This window comes from Sinohyriopsis cumingii, chromosome 17, assembly GCF_028554795.1.
Source record: "Sinohyriopsis cumingii isolate HCF-2022 chromosome 17, ASM2855479v2, whole genome shotgun sequence".
Taxonomy (NCBI): Eukaryota; Metazoa; Mollusca; class Bivalvia; order Unionida; family Unionidae; genus Sinohyriopsis; species Sinohyriopsis cumingii.
Window position 1 is genome coordinate 32,931,694 of NC_142977.1, and position 25,563 is coordinate 32,957,256.

Consider the following 25,563-nt stretch of genomic DNA (forward strand, 5'->3'; position numbering starts at 1 on the left):
GCTAAAATCACCATTATCGTAATGACTCATCATTGCATTGTCTCAGTCCTGTTCGCATGGGCATGTTTCCCGTACTAGACAGGCGTCTTCGTTTGTAGTTTTTGTTCTTGTTGAAGTTTATTATCATGTGACAAGTATCGCTTGTAAACAACATACCATGTAGTTACTAATTTTGAAGAGCTCAAGAACGGGAAATAATTTACCGTATATTCTTTTACTGGCTTTTACACTCTCATAAAGTTCAAACATAGCCACAAAAAATAAAATAATCAACAAATGGATCGTGTTACTGTCCCTGGCATGAAAATGGTTGTTGCAAATTTGTATCTCTAATACACTCCCTCAACCCACAACTGTACGCCGATTTTAACGAGGACTCTCCTTTTCTGTAATTGTCAGTACTATAAGCGACCAATTCACTGTCAGCACTCCGGACCTTTGATCTGCCACATTGGGTAATTCTCAAAGTACCTTGTAGTGCGTTTTATTTTCCTCATACTCTTAGAATATATATATATTTTTTTTCAAAGTTAAATCTCCTGCAAATTGGGTGTAACAATTTCAATAATAATGAAGGTAATCTTAAGCTTAATAATTTTCGTGTCTATAACTCTCTATTCCTCGTGTGTGACTCATGACGAAACGCGAATGCCTGGAGCCAGTGGTGCGGAGGTAGTGGAAGCGGTTGTAGGGATCATACGGAAGTATTGTATCTTCAACTTTGATAACTTGTATCTGCGGAGACTGGCCTATCTATTAACCAGAGACGGGATCGACCCGACCACTTATCGTTCCGGATACAATGGTGGGATATGGCAAGTACGTGTGTCATACACATGATATTCCGATTAACAGAAACTAATGCAAAAATAAGTATCATTTCCTTTCCCTTATGTGTACAGTATTTTTAATACAAATTTTAGAGACGATACGGATATTGCTAATGTTAAGTTTTTATTTTGTTTGTAATACTTGCTGATCATTATATGTGTCAACTATATTCATTATTTTGTTATGACCTTTCTTTACTCTTCCTCGTGATTATTATTATTATTATTATTATTATTATTATTATTATTATTATTATTATTAAATGCCAGTAGTATATGGTGACAGATTTGGCTTCATGAAAGAGCCAACAATTTTCATTGTTTCTTAAAAGCTTTCATTATTGTTGATATCATCTCTCTTCTCTTTTTCCGCTCGATATCGTCTATTATTTGTTAGCACATATCTTCGTTTCCTTTTAACTCAATAGGTAAGCGAGGGAGATTTTGAAACTTCAAAATCATCACCATCCCTTTCGATATTCAGGACACAGATTGAACAGCGTCTTGGTATCAAATGGTCGAATATCAGCTGGCCGGAACTAAGGCAACCCTTATTATCCGGACTAGCAGCTGGGCTATTAACAGCGCATTACGCTGGAAACCAAGGTGTTCCAAACAGTGTAGAAGACCAAGGCAGTTTTCTTGCTCATCATAGTAATCACGACGCAAACGAATTCGTAAAGGCCGTGCGAAATTTGGAAACAGGTACCGTTTTAAGAAATAATGTCAACTATTTTCAAGTTATGAAGATGACTTCATTCACTGGTTTAAAGTTCATGGAGTCGCCTTGTCGATAGTCAGTTCAGCAATTGGCGGACAAAGCAGATATTTATCTGCCAAGATAAAACGAATGTTTGCTGATAACATTTCTGCCAAACTGCATATTTTCGAGGCATTTTCCGCTTTGTTAGTTTCTTCATATTTTATGCTGTTCTTTTCTTCTAGACAGGTAGACTATAATAAATAATCCGACTGTAGACCTGAGTGTTCATTAAACTGAATAATTCTAGTTATTTACTAACGTGTAAAACTTGTTTCCATTTTTACACCAACACACATCTCAGAGGTAAAAAAATTTGAAAATCTGAAAATCTCTGGTTGTCAGGTAACTATGAAAATGCAGGTCCCCAGTAAATTCTGTTGCTGGACCAAGCAATTTATGTAATCAAAAATTATTTGACAACTTACATCTTATATTTACGTTTGCTATACGTTTATTGTGTATTTTATAATTAATTAAATACACGTGTTTGAATGTGTTATTCATATTGTAGGCAGGTGCGTCTGTTGTAAGAACGATTGCAATCTAAAAGTATTGCGAAGCAAGTCTTTATATTGACTTTTTACTTATAAACTTTAATTTGGTTTTGCTTTTTTAAAAAAAAAATAAACATGTAAAAATTATATGCGTACAATGAGTGATAACAAATATAAAAGATATGTGTGTGCGCCAGAGGAAGAGAAAGAAAGAAATGCACATATAATAAGGTGGGAGATGTAAGAGAAACGTCTCACACAGTTATATATAATTTTATCTGAGATAGAAATCATAACAAAAACCACAATTTAGAATAAAACAATGGGCAGACACATATATTCACTTGTCCGATACCAGTTTGACAAGCAAGGCCTTCATCCCTGTACTATAAATAAATAATATCTTTATGCTCGGGAAATTCTCTGCGGACACAGCAAAACATACTTATGTCATTTTCCGTTTTACTGTTTTCCAACCATAAGAAATGATACGTCCATGAACTAGAAAATCAAATGAATATGTTTATTACTATCTCACAATTTCCTCTTTTTTTTTCTTTCAAACTTTCTTTTCTTTTCGGTGTTTTTATTTTCCAAATTTTTGCAACTGTTTTTTTTTTCTTCCTTTCCTTTTCGGTGTCTTGTGGTTCCCTTTCCGACAAGTGGCTACTCCTGACCAGGACCTTATCCATATATGATGATTATTTGAGTTATTGCAAACATTACGGCACGTTATCATTGTCTGTTGGGCAGCTGTTAGCTTTGTATGCACTTGGAAATTGTGTCTATATGGTAGCCATTACCTCCACATGCAGATGTAGCATGCATCAATCAATAATTTAGATTGATTCTATTCTAAACTTGCGATTGTCCTTTAGCTAAAGTCTGCCAACAAAAATAAATGTCACATGTTGTGTATCTAAGTTCCCACTTCCTAGGCTGACCAATAAGTGAGTTCCAGATGGGAGCGCATTAGTGTGCCAAGATAAAGATCAAAAATAGCATGTATTTAGAAAAGGAAAATATTACTGAGTCTTGTTTCTTTAAGGATTTACCCAATGGAGGTATACTAGTATTGACTGTGGTTACCTAAGTGATAATAAACATTCGATACTTGTATATTGGTATGGCCTCGTACCGATTACGATCACCAACACAAGAAATGATTATATGGAGATGATCGGTACACTATGCTGTTTGTATGTACCAGTATGACCGACGTAAAAGTGAAAATGCTCATTGCAGTTTTTACATGATTCCGTTGTTAATATGTATTTGAGTAGCGCGACTGGGCTTTCACATTGAGATAAATGGTTGTTTTACGAAGAGAGATTTCTTCACCAGCTTTTATGTGAAGATTTGCTTCGTAAACTCTAAGTCAATCTGTTTCTCAATTCCGAGAGAGAGAGAGAGAGAGAGAGAGAGAGAGAGAGAGAGAGAGAGAGAGAGAGAGAAAGAAAGGAAGTTCAAGTCATTTGATGTAAGTGTCACTCGATGATGAAGACGTGACTACATTCTTGGGGAATTGAAGGTACTCGGGATCGAGCTGCAAAGACAAAGCCTGTTTGAGTTTCTGGCCAGAAAAATTTTATTGAAATACTCAACATATAAACTTACATTTCAATATCAAGCTACAACAAGCTCAATTTTCGGATATAAGAAATACATATAAAACTACGATATTCTTTCACTTACCGACATCATACTTGTATAATATCTGCCGTTTAGAATGTAATACAGCTAATTAAATATCGAATAAATTCTCGATAGCAAAAGAATCTAAAATTCAATATTTCAGACCAATACCGTAATTGAAATATATTTTACTGAATTTATTCTAAAAAGTCAGTATAATAAACTCTATTATTCAAGAGTATTTTATTTCTAAATTAACTATTACTGAAAATGAAGTTGGTAACGAACGCTGCTTTTACTATAATCAATAATATAGTTATAAGTAAATATAAGTTATTCAAACAATTAAACTTTCCGTTACATTATATTAAAGAATAGCAAAGAAATATTAAAATAATCTAATGTTTAAACATACTGATGTTAGGTTAGCATCTTAACACTAAAAATTCTTATAACACTAAAAGGTCTTATACTATGAAAAATTGTACATAGACGGTTATCTTACCTGCAAAGACAAAGCCTGTTTGAGCTTCTGGCCAGCAAAACTGGTGTCGGCCCGTGGCTGGGGCTTTTATACCAGTTTCTTAAGACAACGCCAAATATGGCGCGCTCCTAGCTCCTTGCGAAGGCCAGAATCTCAAGTGAGGCTTCGTGGTCTCTTACAGATTATCGTCTAGATCTATGTACGTCATTAGACAGACAATTCTACAACGTCAGCGCGATTAGTAATAGCTTATGATTTTTTCTAGGTTTACGCAATGCGGTACTTACATGTAGTTTTTCTTTGTGTGCCGACTTTAGGATACAAGGGAAATGTATGTATAGACGGTCGTACTTGATCATAAGGGCGTAATCTGTATTAAGTAGTATATAATTGTAATACCGAATTAAATGGATTCAATCTCAATATATTTTAATAGAAATTTACTTTCAATATAATTTATCAACTTACTTTTAATACCATTTAGAGAAAATTTCAATCTTGTTCCTTGTACTAAAAAATTCTGTCCTAATAGTTGCATGGTATTACGTGTTAGTTGTCTAGGACTTCCGAGCAATGGCTATTTGTGTCCATTATACATAGATATATTTTTTTTAAATTATAGATAAAAAACATTTCCCAATCAGATATGATTATAAGACAGATGTGCCAGTAAAAAATAAAATCAGAACTGCGTGTACGTGTTGCACTTGATCAAGGTCGGCAGGTCGAGCAATTGTTGTATACAAAGCACATTACTTATAGAAAAATTATGACCGACCTTCAATATTACCGACGTGAAGAAATAATCGAAGCAGAACTGAAACTGAAACATGAAAGCACCACGAGAACCTAGCTAGTCTCAAAATACATATGTTCATGTATTATAGGTATTGCAATTTATTGAATCGCTGCGTCAGTAACTGTTGGTTTGGGTGTGGATGGAGTCATGGCAATACCATCTATAATAGGTCCACCAATCGAAATTGTTGTCGGAGCTTTATTAATAATAACCAATATTGCTGGTGGTGCTGGTAAAATAATTTAAATACGATTACATTATATATATAACAACAGTACCTGCCAAATAATATATTGTTTATATAGCAGTGAATAGGATAGATACTGTAGCATAGATGCAATCAATAATATAGGCCTGATTGAAAACTTTACCATGCATAGCATTATCCTAATAAACAATCTTGTCTACCGTAGCAGTGTCATAATCATTTTGCCGGCTACTGTGCAAGGTCACTGCGTCTATCTTGTATTGTTTTTGGCCACTTTGCATTCGTGGATTAGTACTACACGAGTTGCACAAATTATGTGGATCTTGGGTAAATATGGCCAACGGTCATGGATCATTTAACCTAGGAAAGATCTTAGAGGATAAGTTTCTTATACCAGGAACGAAAATACAAAACATACAATTACCTACTACTGTAGCACCTTAAATGAGTACAAAAATAGTCGCACTAGCTTTCAATGGACTGTTTTCTTCAGACGAATAGTCACCAATTAAAACGTCTCATGTTTTTTTGTGACGAAACTTACGATGAATAGATAAAACAAAATATCAGATATCCATAACATTTTTATTATATTTCTTTAAGATCGGTGTTATTGTGGAAAGCACAATTTGCACTAGCCATGGTTGAATATACTTAACTACCGAAAAACTTTTAAAACGTGTACTTCGGTAGATTTACAAAGCTCTATGTATATTAGTGCTCTGTACAATAAAGATCTTTATTAGTGAACAATACGTAAGTGTATTCTCTCAACGTTCTTCCCATGTACCTCAACACATTTTCTCTCTCTGATCATCCAGTTACTAAATGCCAAGTTTTGGCATCCTGTTCATACGCTTGAAAAATGCACTCCCATCCCAATGACAGCTTTCAAATCGTTTGCCCCTCAGTGAATTGTTGATAACAGTATTCATACAAAATTCACCTGGAACTAAATCAGGGTATTAACATTTGGATACTGTGCCCAAACAATAAGCCTGTCACGTCGGCGGATTAATGCGCCAGTGCGTTGACAAGAAAAGGATGGTTACTCTGCGTACTGGTGAACGGACGGGTGGTTCGGCAGTGTTCCATAACGTTTGGCAACCTTTTGGAGATATACCAGTGTCCAGTGACACTAAATGAGTTACGCACAGGGACATGGATGATCGGGTCGTGTGCTTTGAAATTTATATCAAACCCAACTCTCTCGGCAATCCGACTACGTCGAGCAATTAATGGTCTCTGCACGTTTTCTCCGGTCCAAACATTGTAGTTTCTCTTGGATCAGACTGAGAAAAGTATATCCATTTTTCATCAACAGTAACATTCTCATGCAAAGGTCTCTTACGAGTCTGTTTGTGATCAGTCGTCAACAAATGTAGAACCCATCTTGTATAAACCTTTTTGAACTTCAAATTATTCTTCATTACATTAAGAACACGTTACAAATTAATTCTTGAGATAATATAAATCTTTTGCTTTTTGTATCAACCATTTTGATGAACTGTCGCCATGACAGCAGCCACTTCCCGCTGTTCCGTCGCAGACATCTGTCTTCCAGAACGTGCGTCATCTTTTACGGGCTCGCAACGACATTTAAAACGAGGAAATCATCTCAGAATTGTAAGATATGACCAAGATATACATCTGTAAAGTTTATACAAGTCGGCCGTAATAGCAGTTAGGGAATACGCTAAGAAAATCCGGATTTTACAGTATGCTCTTGGTCAGTATCAGAACTATTCCCCTCCACCATTTTTACTTCACTTTCAGTTACCTATGTTACGTCACATACACATGTATCCCATATAATGAGGATCTCAAACGGGTTTTGATTTAATATTGAATTTATGAAACGAGCTGAATAAAGTCCAGCTTTTGCAAACCTTTTCTCGCGAAAGCTGGACATTTTTTTAATGAGTTTCATAAATTTAATATCAAATCATAGCCCATTTGAGATTATGTTTCTCACATCGATTTTATTTCAGCAGAAATTATTGAAATAGAAAGAAGAGTGAATAATTTCTTTAATTCTGACAGACGTTGCACCTTGATTTGTTCTGCGTAAGAATATTCCCAAACAAAGTTGAACTAGTAAAACTATATTATTCATTTTTACCAAAGTTTAAATCAAAGAACAAGCGTCCATCCGAATGAACAGAACATTTTATAGAGACACAATCATTCAGCAACGCAGAATCTCCAATGATGTCACATTGTTTTGATACGGTACACAGTCGCGGTATGAGTAGGCCTAGAGTACATGATCCATGTTTACCCTACAATGTCACTTTCACAACTAATCATAATGTCGTTGCGATATTTCTGTAAAAAGGGGAATACTAGATGCAGAAATTCCCATATTTACAGTAATATAGTTGTGGTCGGATTTTACAATATCTGATTAGGAACAGTAGTCTGTACAGAAAACGTAAAAAAAGAATATGTTTGAATCTTACGTGCATCACATATTTACCGTGTAAATAGGTTGTGGTTGGATAACGTTGGGAGACTGGTTTATGTCCACATTCTGCTGTGAACAGAAGTGAGTTTATTTACTTCTGTACGTTATCATTTAAACCACGCTTGTATATCGGGTGGATTATATGTTACAGATACACCGCCCACCTACACCCCCCCATCCCAAACACCCAATATCAAATAGCAATACCCTTAGTTTTACTTCTTGTTGTTGTTCTTGTCTTTGGGTTTTATGCCATTTTTCATATGAGGATATTGTTTTACATAACATAACAAACCCCTTTGGGGATAAATTAGCCATATTCAAAAAAAACGGTGTCATTTTTCTCCACTTCCATTCGTGCGTCGAGTCGATAAATGGCTGTCAAAATAATCATTGAAAACAAAAAACTCCAGAAGGTGGGGTTTAAAAGGTTCTACCACTATTGCAGGTAATCAGTAAAGAGAAAACTGCAACAACAAAAAATCATTTAATTATTTGGACCAAACTGAATCGCATCAAGTAATATGAAACACGTAGTGGTGTCAATAACATGAAACTGAAAACTGTACCGACTATGTGATAAAGAATGTTATTGTTTCTTTTCGATCAGTATTAAGTTTTATTGACAGGTAATAATAAACCAAAATGTTATAACAAAATATTTAGAACTTTTCAAAGACGTGTATATGATATATATATATATATATATATATATATATATATATATATATATATATATATATATAGAGAGAGAGAGAGAGAGAGAGAGAGAGAGAGAGAGAGAGAGGATTGAATTGAATTCATAGTTAGACAAATTTTCAATCTTCTCTCCAGGCTGCCATGGCCACAAGGTTCTTGATCTTGTGTTTGTACTTGACAGTTCAGCAAGTTTGTCAAGAGATGACTTTACTAGAATTAAAAGTTTTGTTCAGGCCGTGGTTGGTGGATTTGATGTCTCCGTAGATAACGTCCGTGTTGCTGCAGTCAAGTTTAGCTCTCAAGTCTATCTCGAATTTGACCTCAACTCTTACACCGACAAGGCGTCTGTAATTGCAGCCATAGAAAAAATCCAGTATGAAGCAGGCGGATCGGCGACACATCTGGCTTTGAAGTTTCTTCATGACCATATATTCTCGGTAAACATAGCTTGTTATACAGATTAACTCAGTTATAGTTATAATTCTAATCCACAATTTGTGTTCACATTATTTTATTATATTTGAATTTCTTGAAAACTGATCAGTTCTTCCAGACATATTCAGAGACTAAATGTAAAAACTAAAACAAAAAAACATTGGGAAGCAATGACATTCCACTGGTCAAAATGAATTTCAAGGAAGCTAAGATAAGACAGTCTCCTCATAAAACCATCTTTAAGATACTGACGCAATAACATGATTTTCAAGATGGTTTTCGTGATGGCCATATCGGATGTAACATCGGTATTAATATAATTTCGGATCAATTAGATATTCTAAGAAATTTTTGTCCATATGGCCAATTACTAAGGAGGAGTTGCGATAAGAACATTGTGAAGAAATCCGTCACGACGGCAACGTTTGATGTCAAGTTGGTCTTCGTTTTCATTTAATTCGACCTAGACACCATGAACAATCTCTGTTTTGATTGTGTGGTTTCAAAACCATTTTTCTGCATATGATAGACTTTACTTGGCAGCTAGATTATTTGGAGGAAGAAGAACCACAAATCCACAGGAAGTTGCTGGCAAGCTTTCTCACATACCCATGCTGGCCGAACCTAGAGGTGAAATGGAAGATGTTCCGTAAAGGCGTGCGTGGTAGACCGATCCGACACACAGGACCCCGTTAAGGAGGCATACCGATAATACGATTATCAAGATAACTGTGGATGTTATACTGGCTATCATTTCGTCATCATTTTCATTCTTGGCCAGCTAGATAATTAAAGAAGCATTTTGTTGATTGACCATCCGTTTCAGAGAAGTAGCGACAAGAATTTCAAGATAACTACCACGGTGGCAAAATTGGATGTAGGAGCATCACCATCTTAATTCAATACATGATGTTAAGTTTTTTTTTTTGTGAAAACCCAAGTCTATATGACCATCCGTGCAGGAAGAGTAACTATAACTGTCAAGATGGCAGCCATGTTGGCGGTCAGATCGGCCCTTTTTGCTTTTGGAAACAAATTAGAAATCATAAAACGTCTTCCGATAAAATCCCCAAATCACTATGACTTTCCATTCACAGGACGTACCGATAACAAGATTTTAAAGATGGCTGGATGGCGCCTATATTGGCTCTCAGTTCTGAACCATTTTCCTCTAGGAAGAACTAAATACAATACATCTGGTAGTGAAAATCCTGTGTTAGTATAACCGTCCATTTTTTGAAAAGTTTTGACAGCAATATTCTTATTGGCAGAAATACTTTCGTTTCGGAACACCTAGACTTTGGGGGTGAATGTGCGTGTAAATGGTCGTATCTATCCTCCAAATAAGACATGAAGCGTAAAAAAGTATGCTAATGGACGGACGGAGAGAGAAACAAATAATACAAGCAGTCTTCTTTTCAATAAAGCCAAAGCGTGATCCCTTCTTGTCTTTGACATGTCGAGCCACAATTTTTTAAATCTTAGGATGTGTGATGTAGATAATAAGGTGCCAAAATACGACTCTTGAGAAGAATTTAGCTAACTTCTTTTCTCTATGTATCATAATGAAAAAGAATATAAATTCCAGCACACTGAAGGTGGATTATGAGAATACATCAAGCAGCAAATTACCGCCGTTTCTGAAGTAGTCAGATCTGGTAAATCTTATATGTATCTAGATGTAATGATGAAATTATATTCTGGATTCGGAAGAAGAAAAAAACAGACCCATGTTTACTTTATTAGGACACAGGCAGCAGCTGCAATAAAGTAAAAAGTCGTCTGGAAATTATCGACTTAAGTATACATATCCGAGTAATTCATAATAGCACTTGCCACTTAAAATCTTTTCGAATTTTATCGTAGCCGAAAAACGCTGCACGTCCTGATTCTGCAAAGGTCGTTATCTTGGTGACGGATGGCCGATCAAGCGATACTCTGTCCACTAAAGGGGCTAGCACTGATCTGAAGGAGAACGGTGTGCTAATTTTCACCATCGGTGTTGGAGACGCAACAGACACGGTAAATTACATCCCATATGAAGCTAGAACTTGTGTTAAGACAATATGGTTTTAAAATAAGTAACAAACAAAAAATAGTTTAGTAAAATTCAACAAATAATTTGTTTCCTCGAATACACAGTGAAAATTGGAAAGGAACTTACAGTATTGTGTACTAAATACAAGATAATCTTAAAAGTTCTCTCACAAGTCCAAAAGTATATAGTGTTGTTCGTGAATACCAACATTGAATGGACCAGTAGCCTTGAATGAACTGATATGATAATAACAATCTTGATCTATCACAATCATATAATCTAGAAAGTCCTTCAGTGAACTCACAATAATGCCCAAATAGTGATTTACTCTAAAATGTCAATAAGCACTTTGTAACGTCAGTCATTTTTAAGTAGACGAGTCCTCCCAAATCATATCTGAACACAACAAAACAATGATTTTAGGGCTGCACTTAGCGTAAGATTGAAATAATTTTGTATGCTACAAACTTAAATACAAACCATAGCCTGGCCCATGATGCACAAAATACCCTGGACCTAGGTCATTTACAATGGTACGTTCCAATCAATTCGTAAAAATGTCAGGTCTGTTAACTTAAATTTAAGCAAACTGTCCGACGAAGATCAGAACTCAGATCCCAGTAAACACGTTGCTTACAAATGATCAATATCTTCAAGTATAATCTACAGTCATTGACGAAAGTGAGCTATGTAATATGATACTTACAAACGACCATTACAATCTTCAATCATGGACAAAAGTTAAACACACACACACACACACACTATATATATATATATATATATATATATATATATATATATATATATATATATATATATATATATATATATATATATATATATTACAATAGCTTTGACTCGTCTATTAAGCATTGCAGGCGGTTCGTTATATATACACATTACACTTATTTTGAAGATGAGTACAATGGAAATCTCCAGCCACAATCAATGCCTTTGCACGTTTTTTTTAAAAAGGTAATTAAACAGAATTAAGGTACCCAACATTCTTAACTTATGTAAATGTTGTCATAGGTTGTGTATCATAAAATATTCATCATTTTTTATTGATTAGACATTTTAGTAGAAGATAGATGGACAGATACACAGATAAATGTAATAATGAAATAGATTATCGCCCACATCATATAATAGTTCAGCAATTAATTGATAGATAGGATAGATCAATCGTAAGTCGAAAACTGTTACTTTTATGGACTTTTTTAAATGTCTTTCTACGTTTTATTGGAAGGGAAAGACACTATTTTTGTAAAGTTCGTCAGTTTGTTCGTCTCTGTGTATGTATGTGATATCTCGATTAATGTTGAGCTAAACCGGACGAATTTGATATTTAGATACCACGAATCAGTTCCATCCCTTCTAAACATCTTTGCAAATACGTTTTTGTACCTATGATTGAAATATCGGTTCAGGATAGCTATCGCTAGTTTCTCAAAACAGAATTCATCTTTACAGAACGTAAGTTACATCCCTAATTAGATAAATTTGCACACTTTATCATTTTCACAGAGAAATAATGTCTGCAATCATGCCCAGTGCCTACGTAGTTTTGAATACGTTGATGCAAATCACCTATATGTCGGCTTTACAGTCGTTCGCATTGCTATAATATGTGATAATTATGTAGGTTTATGTGCTCTTATTGGTTGTGATTAATCCAACTTCGTCAAGAACAATTTAATTTTTGCTCGTTTTGTACACATCACCAATAGTTTACCAAGACAAAAAGATAGACATTCATTTTGAGTCAGCCCCTTAAACATGTAGCTATGTAGTAGAAGTTACTAATCCGTAGCGTATGTTATTAGCACGATTGTCTGAGTAGAAGAAATGTGGTCTGAAGACAACCGTGACTGTGCTCTCATGAACATGTATAAAGGTTGTTTCAAAGTAATTAAAAATGTTTTCAGCTTTATCAGTTTCTGATGACCTTTTAGAAACATCTTGTATAAAGGGGAGGTTTGTTTAATTTTGTTACCCCTTTGTAATTACAGCAATGTTGTCTATGTACTCATATTACTTAAAATTAATTGTAATATTGTTCATGTGAAGTCATTTTGCCTAATTTTATAATAAAACACCATGAAGGACACATAAACCTTAACATGGCCACATTCATAAGAAACTATGAAGGAACATAAAACACCACCTGATTTTCAAGTGGAATATACCTTGCCACGTCCTTATTTTGTAATGATAAGGTTTTCAAGGCTGTCTTTTGCTTATCACGAGCAATGTCAATCAATAGAATAAACGTTGACTCTGGCATTTTGCTAACAAGAACGTGTTTGGCATTTTTGTTTAGATTCAAAGTAAAGATTTATCACCGAAAAGTATGTGCAGCAATCTGTTTGTATTTTATTCACTTTATGGCCAACCTTCAAACAATATTAGAACCAGCACGAGAACTTGACACAATATATATTAAAAAAAACATTATTTGCATAGCCAATATAAAACAAACGTTTTAGCAAATAAAATTAAATATATTGTTATTTTAATATCGATTCATCTTTTGTTTTCACAGAATGAATTAGAGCGAGTCGCGAGTGAACCTACATGTATGTACACCCGAACTGTCTCGGATTTTTCAGATCTAAGCACCATTTCAGCTCTTATCCAGCAAACAGCTTGCAATGGTATGTGGAAAAAAATAATATACGGGATAAGTAATAAGTCCATTAAACCTTTATGACCTCTATTAAATGTGATTATTTCCCCCACACTCTATCCCGTTGATGTCAGATACGCCATTCCAGTGTTGGCTTTCAAGCTGGAAAGTTGAACCTTCTTTAGCTGACATTTGCCTACAATAGATTCAGGTAATGAAAGTCAGTTGTGGGAAAAGGGGTATTTTTGTATGGATAGTGCATATGGATTGAACAAGGCAACATTTGTCTGCAATGGAAAATAGTTTGGATTTAGAGAACCCTCGAACACAGGGTGTAAAACATGTCAAGTAACTGTGGAATTGAACTGTGATTTATGAACTTCATTTCCTGTGTGCGAAAGAAAATTCCAGGGTGGTCTTAAGACTAGGAAAGGTTACATTCAACCCATTATGCGTTACGAACAGTCGGACAAATTTATTGGTGCCGTAGATTTGCATGAAGTTCGCTCTCGTTCCCCAAACACAGCCTTAATTTCGGAAACCCACAATACAAATGACAAAAATGGAAATTCACAGTTTTTCGTGTAGAACTTTTCCGAATGCATACGACTAATTAAACGGAATATTTAGCTTGACTTAAAGGATTCTTATTTTTTAATTCAACCGTAAAATAGGTATGATCTCTCTCTCTCTCTCTCTCTCTCTCTCTCGTTTAAAGCTTATTTTGCTTGCTGCATTTGAAACCTGAGATTTCAAACTAAAATTTCATTTATTTGTGTGGAATATGTCCTGCTAACTAAATACATCAACATCATTGTATGTTACTGTGTGCTCGTACTAACTTTGTAACTCCAAAAAATTGTTCGCCGGACAAAAACATAAATTACTAGTTCGTAAATGTTAGGTACCTTTGAGAAGAAATTCAACATTTATTGCATGAACGCAGAAATGTTTCTAATAACAAATCATGAAACCGAAAGCAGGTTTGCATGATTTGAAGTTAGATAGCATTTTCTTTTTCTTGGTCGTACCCTAAATATGATAAAATCACATATGGATAGCCGTCATTGTGTCTCCCTTGGGTAGTATCATATTGAAGATAATTCTCCATTTCATACTGTCTTGTTTAAATCCAGCAAGTACACAACACCTAGAAAGCTATTGCAACGCAAATAGTTCCAGTTCTCTGACTAGTATGTTTCCAGTTACTAATTTTGGGTAATTGTTTCGACCAATCAGACGAAGAAAATCCCATGTAGATGTAAACTTCTGTTCCTCTTTCTCTTCTATGTGAAGATATCTTGTTTTCGCGGTTTCTTTGAGCAGTGCAAGTTTATAGATTTGTTCAGTGCATAGCAGGAGTTCAATCTTCAGATTTTACACAGAAATCACGAAAGCAATATTCTGTAAAGAATAATTATTGGTATCTGCCAATATGATTCTATCGAAGTTGACCGCTGTCCGTCCTTGTCTTTATAATTTGCAAGGTACCCTTTTGAAAACAAGTTAAGCACCATCTGACTGCAAGCTCTTGCTCTTAAATGTCTTGTACTATATACGTTTGAGGTCCAGATGCAACCGAGGGTCGACATATCCTGGAATGGATTAAGCACTTGCATATAACAAACCAGGCTAGTTATTGCATTCAGTGCGTTTCATGGTCTTTATAAACATTGCATTTATTGATTTATATTACATTTTACAATGAGTTTACATCTTTTCTACAGCTCACATCATACTGGGACCTGGACCCCACCTCTTTAAACACGGGACCTCGCTTAATACCGAAATCATTTTGAACGCCACTTCAGGGACGACAGTAACTGTAAGTTATGTATTGCCTTGTAAAACGTAGCTAATTCCGAAACTGTTGGACAATTTGTCCCCCCCCCCCCATTGTGCTGTCTTTTATCGGGTTAGGCTGTATTCTTTGATGTTTAACTAGAATTAAATCTACCTTATTTTATTAGTACTACAATGGTTCCATCTGGACTGCGGGTAGTCTACAGAGGTTGCCATAGGAGTCGGTTTAAGCAAAAAATTTCTTTATACATGCATGACTCGTGTATCAATACTTTCTTTACCAAATATTGTGAAAAGGACAAAATATAATACAATATGAATAACTATACTTATGCCGTGGTATGTTTTCAATACTGTACATTTATTGACAATTAAACAATGAACATATAGAGTACAAATATATTTTGCACTTGATGAATAATAAAACATTTACACCACCCGTTATCTCCTAAACTATATTTCTCCCACATTTTAGGAGCTAAATAAGTATTGTGATATACAAACAGATGCATCTGAGTATTTTATATTGATTTCGGGTTTTGCAAATAATGATGTTGTATTGATTTCCATTTGATTATCCGATGTTTATGTATTAGGAATGCTACAGCAAGTTCAGATGCAATTTCTTTAATCTACGTAAAAACCATACTATTAATTGGCTGAATAACGGTAATTCCGTTGCGGAGATGCTAGACAACGTGATGGATTTGAATATCATTTCAGATCACTACTATAAACGGCAGCGTAGAAGCTTATGGCTCTTTGACCTTTGACCCGTCCATGGTTCTGTACAACTTCCGGCAAGTGGCAAGTAACGATCGCTCTGTTCAGGTCTATATCCGGGGTAGTAACGACTTACTCCTTGCTCTGTACAGTTCAGTAGGTGGCGCTGTTGCTGGAAGTTTTGCAATTCTAGTTGAGGATGGAAACAAAATACGGACAGGTTAGATATTTTTTATTCAGCGTGTGCTGTCGAAATGATATGCACATTCCTATTATGAATAGAGTCAGCATTATCTACTAATGAAATAATTGTCATTGACATACATCCTTTGGGTTGCCTTCTTTATGTTGTGTTTAACAAAATATAATTATTTTTTTTCTTCTGAAGATCTTAAAATTCAAAACATAAAACAATCACTGTAAGCCAGGAAACAACTTCATACGCTATGTACTCATTTAAATTCGTGACTTAATTAAAAAAGTATTACAAAATGATTTTTATGTAGTATTTCACCTCCAAAGATTCATTCATTAAAATAGGCGTTTCCGCCTTTGAACGTTTAGATGACATATCCCTTCCAATCTGATTTCCAAGTGTTGTGCTTGCTACCTTTTGTATGAGAGAGAGAGAGAGAGAGAGAGAGAGAGAGAGACGCGAATTTCCACAGGCTGAGAAGAAGAATTGCATGTGATTGTTATTCAAGTCACTTCTGAGCAAGGTGAGAAAACAACATAAATGCATAGAGACCGAGTATACACCATGATGGTGTTACGAAACTAGTGACAAACTAAGTAAAAGAATTAAACAAAACCAACATGTTTTATAAAACTTAGCAAATAATACAATTATCTAGGTTATAAATGACAAAGTGAGAGAAACTTTTTTCAGGAAAGTATTCTGAAGTGAATCCAAAATAATCCTGCTAAAGTTCTATGAAAGTCAAAATGACTGAAGTTTCAAAACCGGAAATGTCTTGGTCATGGTCTGCCAAGAATCGTGACGTCGTCAAGATAGCGTTGTCCTTAATTCTTTAGAATAATTCATAAATGATCCTGAATGATATTTTAGTCCAAAAATTGAGTACTTTCTACTCCAACTGATAAGTCAACAAATGCTTTTGCTTCTCGAGTAATATCTAAGTACAACATAAAGCACGTCTGCAGACTTACAACAGGAACACAAAAAAGGAGGATGACTCACTTCTTTCCTTATATACACCTTCTATTACGACTATATTTCACAACATACCTAACGTGACAGATCTTAAATGTATTCCAAATTTCCCTATTCATGTGACTTAGCCTAACCAATAGGAATTTACAGAAATTGTTATAGAACTGTCTAAACCCCATCAACCCAAGAGAAATTGACCCGAGGTAATCATTAAATCTTATTATTAAGCTTGTTATTAGTAAATGTCAACAGATATGTAGGCATCTATTTATAGCTCTTGTGTAATTTTACGTCCTTGACAAGCCCAGGTGACGTAGGCAAAATCAAACTAAAGATATTACGTACAATTAATATCAATGAATAAAAATCACGAAAAGTAGATAACAATTGTGTACCAGGAGTTAACAGTTCCGGTGGCCTAGTGGTTAGAGCGCCCGCCTCAGATGCGGGAGGTCGTGGGTTCGAGCCCTAGCTGAGTCATACCAACACTCATAAAAATGGTACTAACAGCTGCCTTGCTTGGCGCTCAGCATTAAGAGGTTAGTGCTAGTACTGGTCGACCTGGTGTTAGGATAATGTGACTGGGTGGGACATCATGCTACATGTCTGCGGCACGATGTCCCAGTGCTAGAGATCACTATAGAATGCCAGGCATCGTAGCGATATGACTAAAAAAATTGATAAAACTACGTTGAAAATCCAAATCACACACACACACACACACACACACATTGTACCAGGAGTTGCAAAAAAAGATATATATATAGTAATATGCCTTTTTGAAGTTTTGGTATAAGGTATACGGCCATTTGATATACCAGTACTATGGACATAAATAACTTCGATTCGCTCATGGAGTATGAATATGCAATTGATTCTGGTTTGAATAGAGACCATTCATTCTTTACTCTCACAATTCAGTCATTAATTTAAAAACTATATGGAGAAAAAACTTCCGTATTTACCGTTTTTATCTTTATTTCCAAAATTAATATAACACGTTGAACAATTCTGTTCTAAAATCGTCATTTTGGTAACTAAAACAAAGCCTTAAAAATATGCAATTATGCAATTGATCATTGCCAATTTAAAAACGCCTCAACCAGTCCTCGAGTTTCTGAGAATAAATTCAAAGAAAACAGAGTTCCTTATCCTAGACATATACCCCAGTATATGGCTATTTCCAGCTGCCATGGCATTATCATACGGCTATTTCCAGCTGCCATGACATTACCATACGGCTATTTCCAGCTGCCATGACATTACCATACGGAATCATCTCGAGCTAGTTACACTATAATACCTCCAATTCTGACCGCAGAAATTACACTTTGTTGGTCTTACTTTGAAAGATCTGTCAGTTTGAGGGGTTTCTTTAAAAACTATTGAAGTTGGTAAGAAATTGATTTTTTCTTGTGAAGTCATTGCATATTTTCAAGAAAAAAAAGCTACTTAAATTTAGCCAGAATTTCATTAAATTTATATGTGGCAGTGCAAAAGGATTAAATGGACAAAGTGCTAACTTGTTAAATTAAGATATTGTGTTTTGCTTGCATATTTTTCAAAATATAATAAATATACCTTGTGAAGTGTCGAATTTCGAAATGTTTTGAACCTTAAAGTTGAATGCATTGAGCATCAAAATGTTATCCATTTAAGTCAGAAAAGTCTTTGTGAAGGGTCACTTCAACCTTTCTACTTCTCGCCCCCCCCCCCCCGTGTCAATGTTAAAACTTGAAAGGCTAGAATTTATGACTGAGTGAGATTTGACCAAGGGCATTGCTATGCTGTCTTGAGAATGTAAACATTTGAGCTACAAACCATAACCGCTTCATAGGAACCCATGTCAAATTATAATTTTCAAATGGAAATTGATATATCCCGTAGTTCACAGATGCTGTTTAAATATAACGGAAGAAATTATTATCTTGGGGAAAATTTAGGAAACGCTGCCTACTATTGGGCAGAATAAATTAAGGCGTACACTTAAGAAGCAGTGTGAATTTAAAGTGACGACCTTAGTCGGAATATTTTAGTCCTAATTTCCTGAGAGAAGAGTAGTTTTGGACCCGAGGAAGCCTAAAGAAAAACGTGCTTTCCTCGTTAAACAAGAAATGAACCAGGTGGCTGTCTTGTGAGAAATGACAGGGTTTAGTGCTTGGACGCAAAGTTCTGAAAGAGAACAGCATTAAGGTACGCTATTTTAATTTACCACGTAATTTGATTGGTTGTTTTATGCAAATGTGTTTGCTATGACTAGGTTGCATATTATGTATCTTTTATTCAGTTTCATGGAAAAGTGTTGATGCTAGAGTTGTTATGCAATTTATCTTTGAATTTTACAGTTATTAGTTCATTGGTAGAATTGATTGCATGCGATCCAAAATTTCATAGGGTTATATAAAATAATTTACTTTGACTATTAGGACGATACTCATTATAGGGAGTTATCGGTAATTACTTATTTATATCTGATTTTGTAATGTTTAGATAATCTTGTAGGTTAGAGATTGCTGTGAATTAGAATTTGTGAATTTGATGTAATAGTAATCGAACATGTAGTAGCATATGTAAAAGAATACGGTAATGCTCGATAGACGCTCAGGTGGTAATTTATGACCTGTCGCTGTGAAGCGAGGATAATGTTCTGCCATACTAAGTCAGAATGTACGCAGTGTGTGGATAGCATGTATGCTTCTTAGTAATGAAGTGAGGGAATTTTATGTCCGTGTAGAAAGTGGTACATACAGAGATTTAGGGGTACTTTTGTCCTTTAAGGAACAACTTTTTGGGAGAGAGACGGGACAGTATGAAGACGGAAGTCCGAGAAAAAAGGAAAGACAATGTCAGAATAAAGGACTATGAAGTCCAGGAAGGGACGATGTAAAGATAATAGGAAGTTGAGGACATAGACGTTGATACCCTCACGGGCAAGGGAGGAAGGTGATGCAAATCGGTCGTGGACATTGAGTTCTTCCCACCACTCGTTATTATGATGGAATGAGTCCAAATTGGACACTGCTATTAAATTATGTTGACATAATTTAGATTGAATTGGAATTGCCACATTTAATTTGTTTTGATTAAATTTGCTATTTTTTTTTTGTTGTCTAAGGGGGCTTGTATTGCTTTATTTCTTCCCAGTATTCTTGCTCAGTTCTCTGTTGAAATTCTATTTTTTCACTCCCACCGGGCTATAATATCGAGAGAGGTCATCCTCTAGATAACACCAGCCAAATCCAATTAACCACACCTCTTACTAAGAGGGCGACGTTATATACTTATGTAATGGGATAAAATTGGATGGATAAAAAACAAGTGACACCGGTAGTGAACCAGATAGAATAGTGGCTACCTCTAATGTAGTGACACTGTTATGAGTTTTTTTGTATTACACACATATCTGTTGTGATAAGCAAAGAAAGACACAGATAAGGTTCAGTTTACGTAAGAAAGCATTCGCGTCGAAACGTTAGGAAGTTCTTCAAAAGTCCTAAACAAAATTATCAGGACTGTACGAACCATGTTAAAAATTCGATGCTCATGTTCAAACTACATCGAGTCTTCCGGTCATTAAACTTAATCCTATTTTCCGATTCCCTTTTGTCACTGAAAGCCTTATATAATGATGATCTGAAAACCCGTTAATATCGCAGATTTTACAGACACAAGATTTGCTGATAAACTCTTGTATAAGTATTCTGTACTGCTGGCTGCAAAGTCTCGTTTGTATTATGGACATTAAAAGGCAGATAAAACAGTCAACGCTACCCTGCAGTGACTTCCAATTTTGTATACATCTGCATATTCTATATACTTGACAAACTATGAATAATGAAAACTTAGCAATCAAACCGCGTAACATCAAAGCCACCATTGGAGATTGGCATGCCTTAAATAGAACAAATTGCAGAGTTGCATTGGCTTTGTACCGATTGCGTATGTTACGCATATACCTGACCAATGCATGTCTCGACTGGATTGCATACCGGTCCTATGTCCGTTGCCTTGAATACATTCTTCTCAAGTGTAATGACATCTGCTCTGTAAGACAGACTTTTCTCTTGCCGCGAGAAGCTTTACGATCACGTACTAAAACATCTTTTCATACCTTTTTCAAAGATCACGGTTTTTAGAACAGATACTGATCCCATATAGTTTAAGAATTTTGCATTTGTTTACCTATCTTTTATTTTATATGTCTTTTAAACAATTTTAACATCTTTTTCTTTCGATAGTTTGTATTTTTATGTTTACAGTTATTTGGAATGGCTAATCGTCCTAAAGGTTTTGCAATTTGTTTTTTTTTTTATATATATTTCCGGAGCAACATGTCATAGTCACATGAGAACGAGCATCGTAAGCCCTATATATATAAATATTTATGTCAGTTTTGTGTTGGACAACTTGCAGCAAGCATCTTTTCAACAAATCTGTTTAACTTCGTCATTTGTTGGTATTATTGCCCAACTTCGTCGAAATGCAAGTCAGACATCATTTGGAAACCAGTATCAGATGACACTCAGCCAAGTTGTTCCTACTGTCCCGTAAGCGTTGGCTCCATCAATTCTTAATGAAGGATCTAACTCTTCTTACTTCATCAGCAAATATTCGATTGTCTTTTGCTATAATTTGTTAATCAGTTTTTCTTTAGTATGCTAGTACTGATAACACCAAGTTCAAACTATTTACTATTAAACTTCGGTCTTTGCTTTCTTTTCTATATTGATGTCTAAAATTAACACATTATTCATGTGAAACATGCTAATTTGTCATGAATGTCTAGGGCTTGTGGGTTTTATTAGATGTTATAAACGATCAATGCGAATCGTAATTTCTTAGCTGTGCCGAACAGGAGGAAGAAATCGCGTTAGGTAAAATTTATTCCAGTGACCGGTAAAGATTTAGTGCAACCGAAATATTATCTTTATGTACCGACACACAGGCAGGTTTTCGCAAGTCTACCATTGATTTGACGAAACTTTCCTTTTGAATCGTGCATGATCGTTTTCTCATGCATAGTTACGTGTAGCAGATTCTAAATTTTCATTGTTATATATATATATATATATATATATATATATATATATATATATATAGAGAGAGAGAGAGAGAGAGAGAGAGAGAGAGAGAGAGAGATGTCTTATTAATTAGTGAAAATTGTTTATAGGAATGAAATTATTAGACAAAAAACAGTTTTATTATTATTGCTTGTTTTCTTGGCCGGTAAAATTTCACGTAATTCTTACTTCGTATTTTGGAGTTTGTTGAAATTCGTAAGGAAATATCGTCCATATCCCTACTTGAAAACATTTTGGAGTCAATATCGGACGAGTCAACCAAGTCGCTTCTATTGTTACGTGAGAGTCGACTCCTTGTTTGAACTTAACGTCATGTTGAAGTCTTTAGTATATGAAATATTAGTGCTTTGAACGGATTAAACCTGTTTTCTGTAGGTGAACTATCAGTTCTTGTAGATATTTTGTCATGCATTATTCATGACACTTTTATTATATTAATCGCATGGAACCTTTTATAATTTTTCATTGGAATACAGATATAAATAAATAATTCATTAAATATCAAGAACACACCGAATACAAAAAAGTGGGGTTTGTGTGAACTTTACTGAAATCACCTTTTGTAGAAGAATTATCTGTCTGTTAATTTGAATTAGGTGCAGAAGTGCTTTGTATCCAAAATGGCATCACAAGAAATTGTTCAGCAAGTGACATCTTTCACAGCCAATATGCAGTACTAAAATGTAAGTAAGAAAGAGAGACCGAGACAGTAATTTGTTTATCAGATAGAAAGTTAAGATTTTTGTTTAAATGTGATATTAAAGCATATAGGGTTTACAAACACCGATACAATTCCTAAGACTTAATGATAAATGCATTTATATCTCTTCCTGTTATGTATTGATATTTAATCATTTGATTTTGCTAATCATCAAACTAAATCACTATTAGACATACCTTCATATCAATCGTTTTGACTTCAAGCCCAGAAAATATATTTTCTCTAGGTATAGACTGTTACAGTGCCTTGTGGCATACATGAAAATCTCTACGTGTCAAAGTATCAGGCGTGTATGCGTGTATTTTAATATAACCTTTAGTTAAATTTGTAAGACAAATACATGAACCTTGAGTATGGTGTGTCATTGACTATTGAGTTTCCCCTTTTTATATTATTCTAGTAATTCCAGCATTTCAAAGCCTCTGTCTTCCGGGTCAGGAACTGGCTGTCATGCATCCAAATGAGGTACAGAAATTCTTGTATTGCGATGTAAGCGGCAATGCATTTGAAGTCCAGTGTCCCATTTACGAAATTTACGACACAAACGGAGGCGCTTGCGTTCCTAAGTCCACACAAAGTTCCCTGATCACAACTACCACTGTTCAGACTACAACAGGAACTACGATGAAAACCAGTGATCATGTGACAACTATCAGCCATGTACCTAGCACGAATCAACCCACCACAACACACTTGCCCATTGTGACACACATACAAGATGCTGGACTTAGGAATCCATGCACGCCTGAAAACATCGCCAATAACATGTTGATTTTTCCAAACCCAGTGGATAATACCAGTTTCATCAAGTGTGACATGCTACCTGGATCAGGAGCCATTTTAAACTGCCCACCCCATAAAGTTTACTCTCAAGAACTGACAACATGTTTGTATTTTGAAGTAGTTGTTGACTCTGTTTTGGGAATATATAGCACTAATATTCGCAATCCATGCGTTCCCGGAAGTAATGAGTACTTTTACCCACATCCGACCGACTCCCATAAGTTCATCCAGTGCGATCAATATGGCGACGCGTACGAGAAAACGTGTCTCTTGAACGAGGTTTGGAATGACGCCATCAAGACCTGTTATTATCAAGGATTACAATATGTTCCCCCAGTAGTTGGCCGGAAGTGATTTGTTTTCCACATCAGAAATAAAATCAGAAATGAGATTTTTGTAAGTAATCTTATACATGCGAAATACAGATGTTTAAGGACAATCGAGTGTATATCATCTAAGAACTGTAGCTGGCTTCATTCGAAATATTTGAGGACTACAGCATGAGACAGAAACGAGGAAAATGAATGAAATGTTTTCGCAATATTCCGTTCTTTTGGTCTGATTTTTTGCAAATCGTAGAATATACAATCTCTCTCTCTCTCTCTCTCTCTCTCTCTCTCTCTCTCTTAGGCGTATTATAATATTATAGGGTAATTATTGCTGATCATTTTAACATGTTAATTTTTTTCTAACAATATTTGTACAAGTTAATAAATATGCATAGTACACACCCACTCTGGGCAGGGCAGCACAGCCATTGATGATGATATACTATCGAGATCATCCATTTTAAATGCATTCTCTCTATATATATATCTCTATCATTTAATCAAATTAACAACACCTTTAAACTAAAGGTTGTTTCGACGTGAAGACGATATTGAAAATGCATCATCTCGGATCTCTGATGTTTATCTTTGGTCAACCATGGAAGAACCCTGTCTACTGTCACGTTAGGAAAGGAATAATTCTGTCGCAAATGAGATGGATACTGTACAGATATTTAAATGGGTTATTCATTTAAATTTTATTTTTGAAAGGGGTGTTTGAAAGGGAACGTTTTATTAAATTTACCCCTTTTATTTCAATGGAAGTCAAATATGTCAGCACATAGTACTATATTTAAAAATATATGGCCACCATCGTGACGATTGCAACTTATTAGCTGAAACCGACTGTGATAAATTTTGAAAATGTGCGCATCGTGATAAACCTTTTTTAGTTTGCCATTACTTGCCGGAAAATATTCGTTACATATGCATACAGTTACGGCATACAATCTGAATCACACTGTTCATGTATGCCAATATATGCAGCAAAAAATGACATCTATTGTATGCAAATTCATGTAGCAAATGCAATTGTACTATGCCAGTGATGCGGTCAAATGACAATTGTAGTGAACAGATACGAGCAGAACAATAACATTTCTATTATATGGATATACTTCTAGCATGACAAAACCGGCAGCAAATTGTAATTTTTAGTATTGTAATACATGCAGCAAAATGGCATTTCTAGTATGCCAATTAATATAGAAAAATGACTTTTCCAATACATGCAGTAATATTTCTAGCATGCCAATACGTACAGCAAAATGAAATATTTTGTATGTGAATCAAAACGACCTTAAAGTTTGCCCTTTCATTATTATTTGCATTTTATTTTATTTGGGTCTTGTTCACTTGATAAATATATAAATTTGTATTCATTTCACTTGTATACTTCACATGATCAGCAAACTTCATCCACACCATCCAGGTCTAGCAGAAATAAAGCGTATTTCACAACTTA

General features: G+C 35.1%; 1 protein-coding gene across 1 annotated transcript; it reads left to right on the plus strand.

Annotated features, from left to right (window-relative positions):
• The first annotated feature begins 483 nt into the window (after window positions 1–483).
• On the plus strand, window positions 484–25,563 carry LOC149778382 (uncharacterized). Its single transcript, XM_089939205.1, has 9 exons — window positions 484–819; window positions 1,259–1,535; window positions 8,515–8,816; window positions 10,681–10,836; window positions 13,401–13,512; window positions 15,212–15,309; window positions 16,011–16,230; window positions 22,862–22,948; window positions 23,387–25,563. The coding sequence occupies exons 1-9, from the start codon at window positions 571–573 to the stop codon at window positions 24,121–24,123; spliced, it is 2,238 nt and encodes a 745-aa protein (XP_089795331.1). The 5' UTR covers window positions 484–570; the 3' UTR covers window positions 24,124–25,563.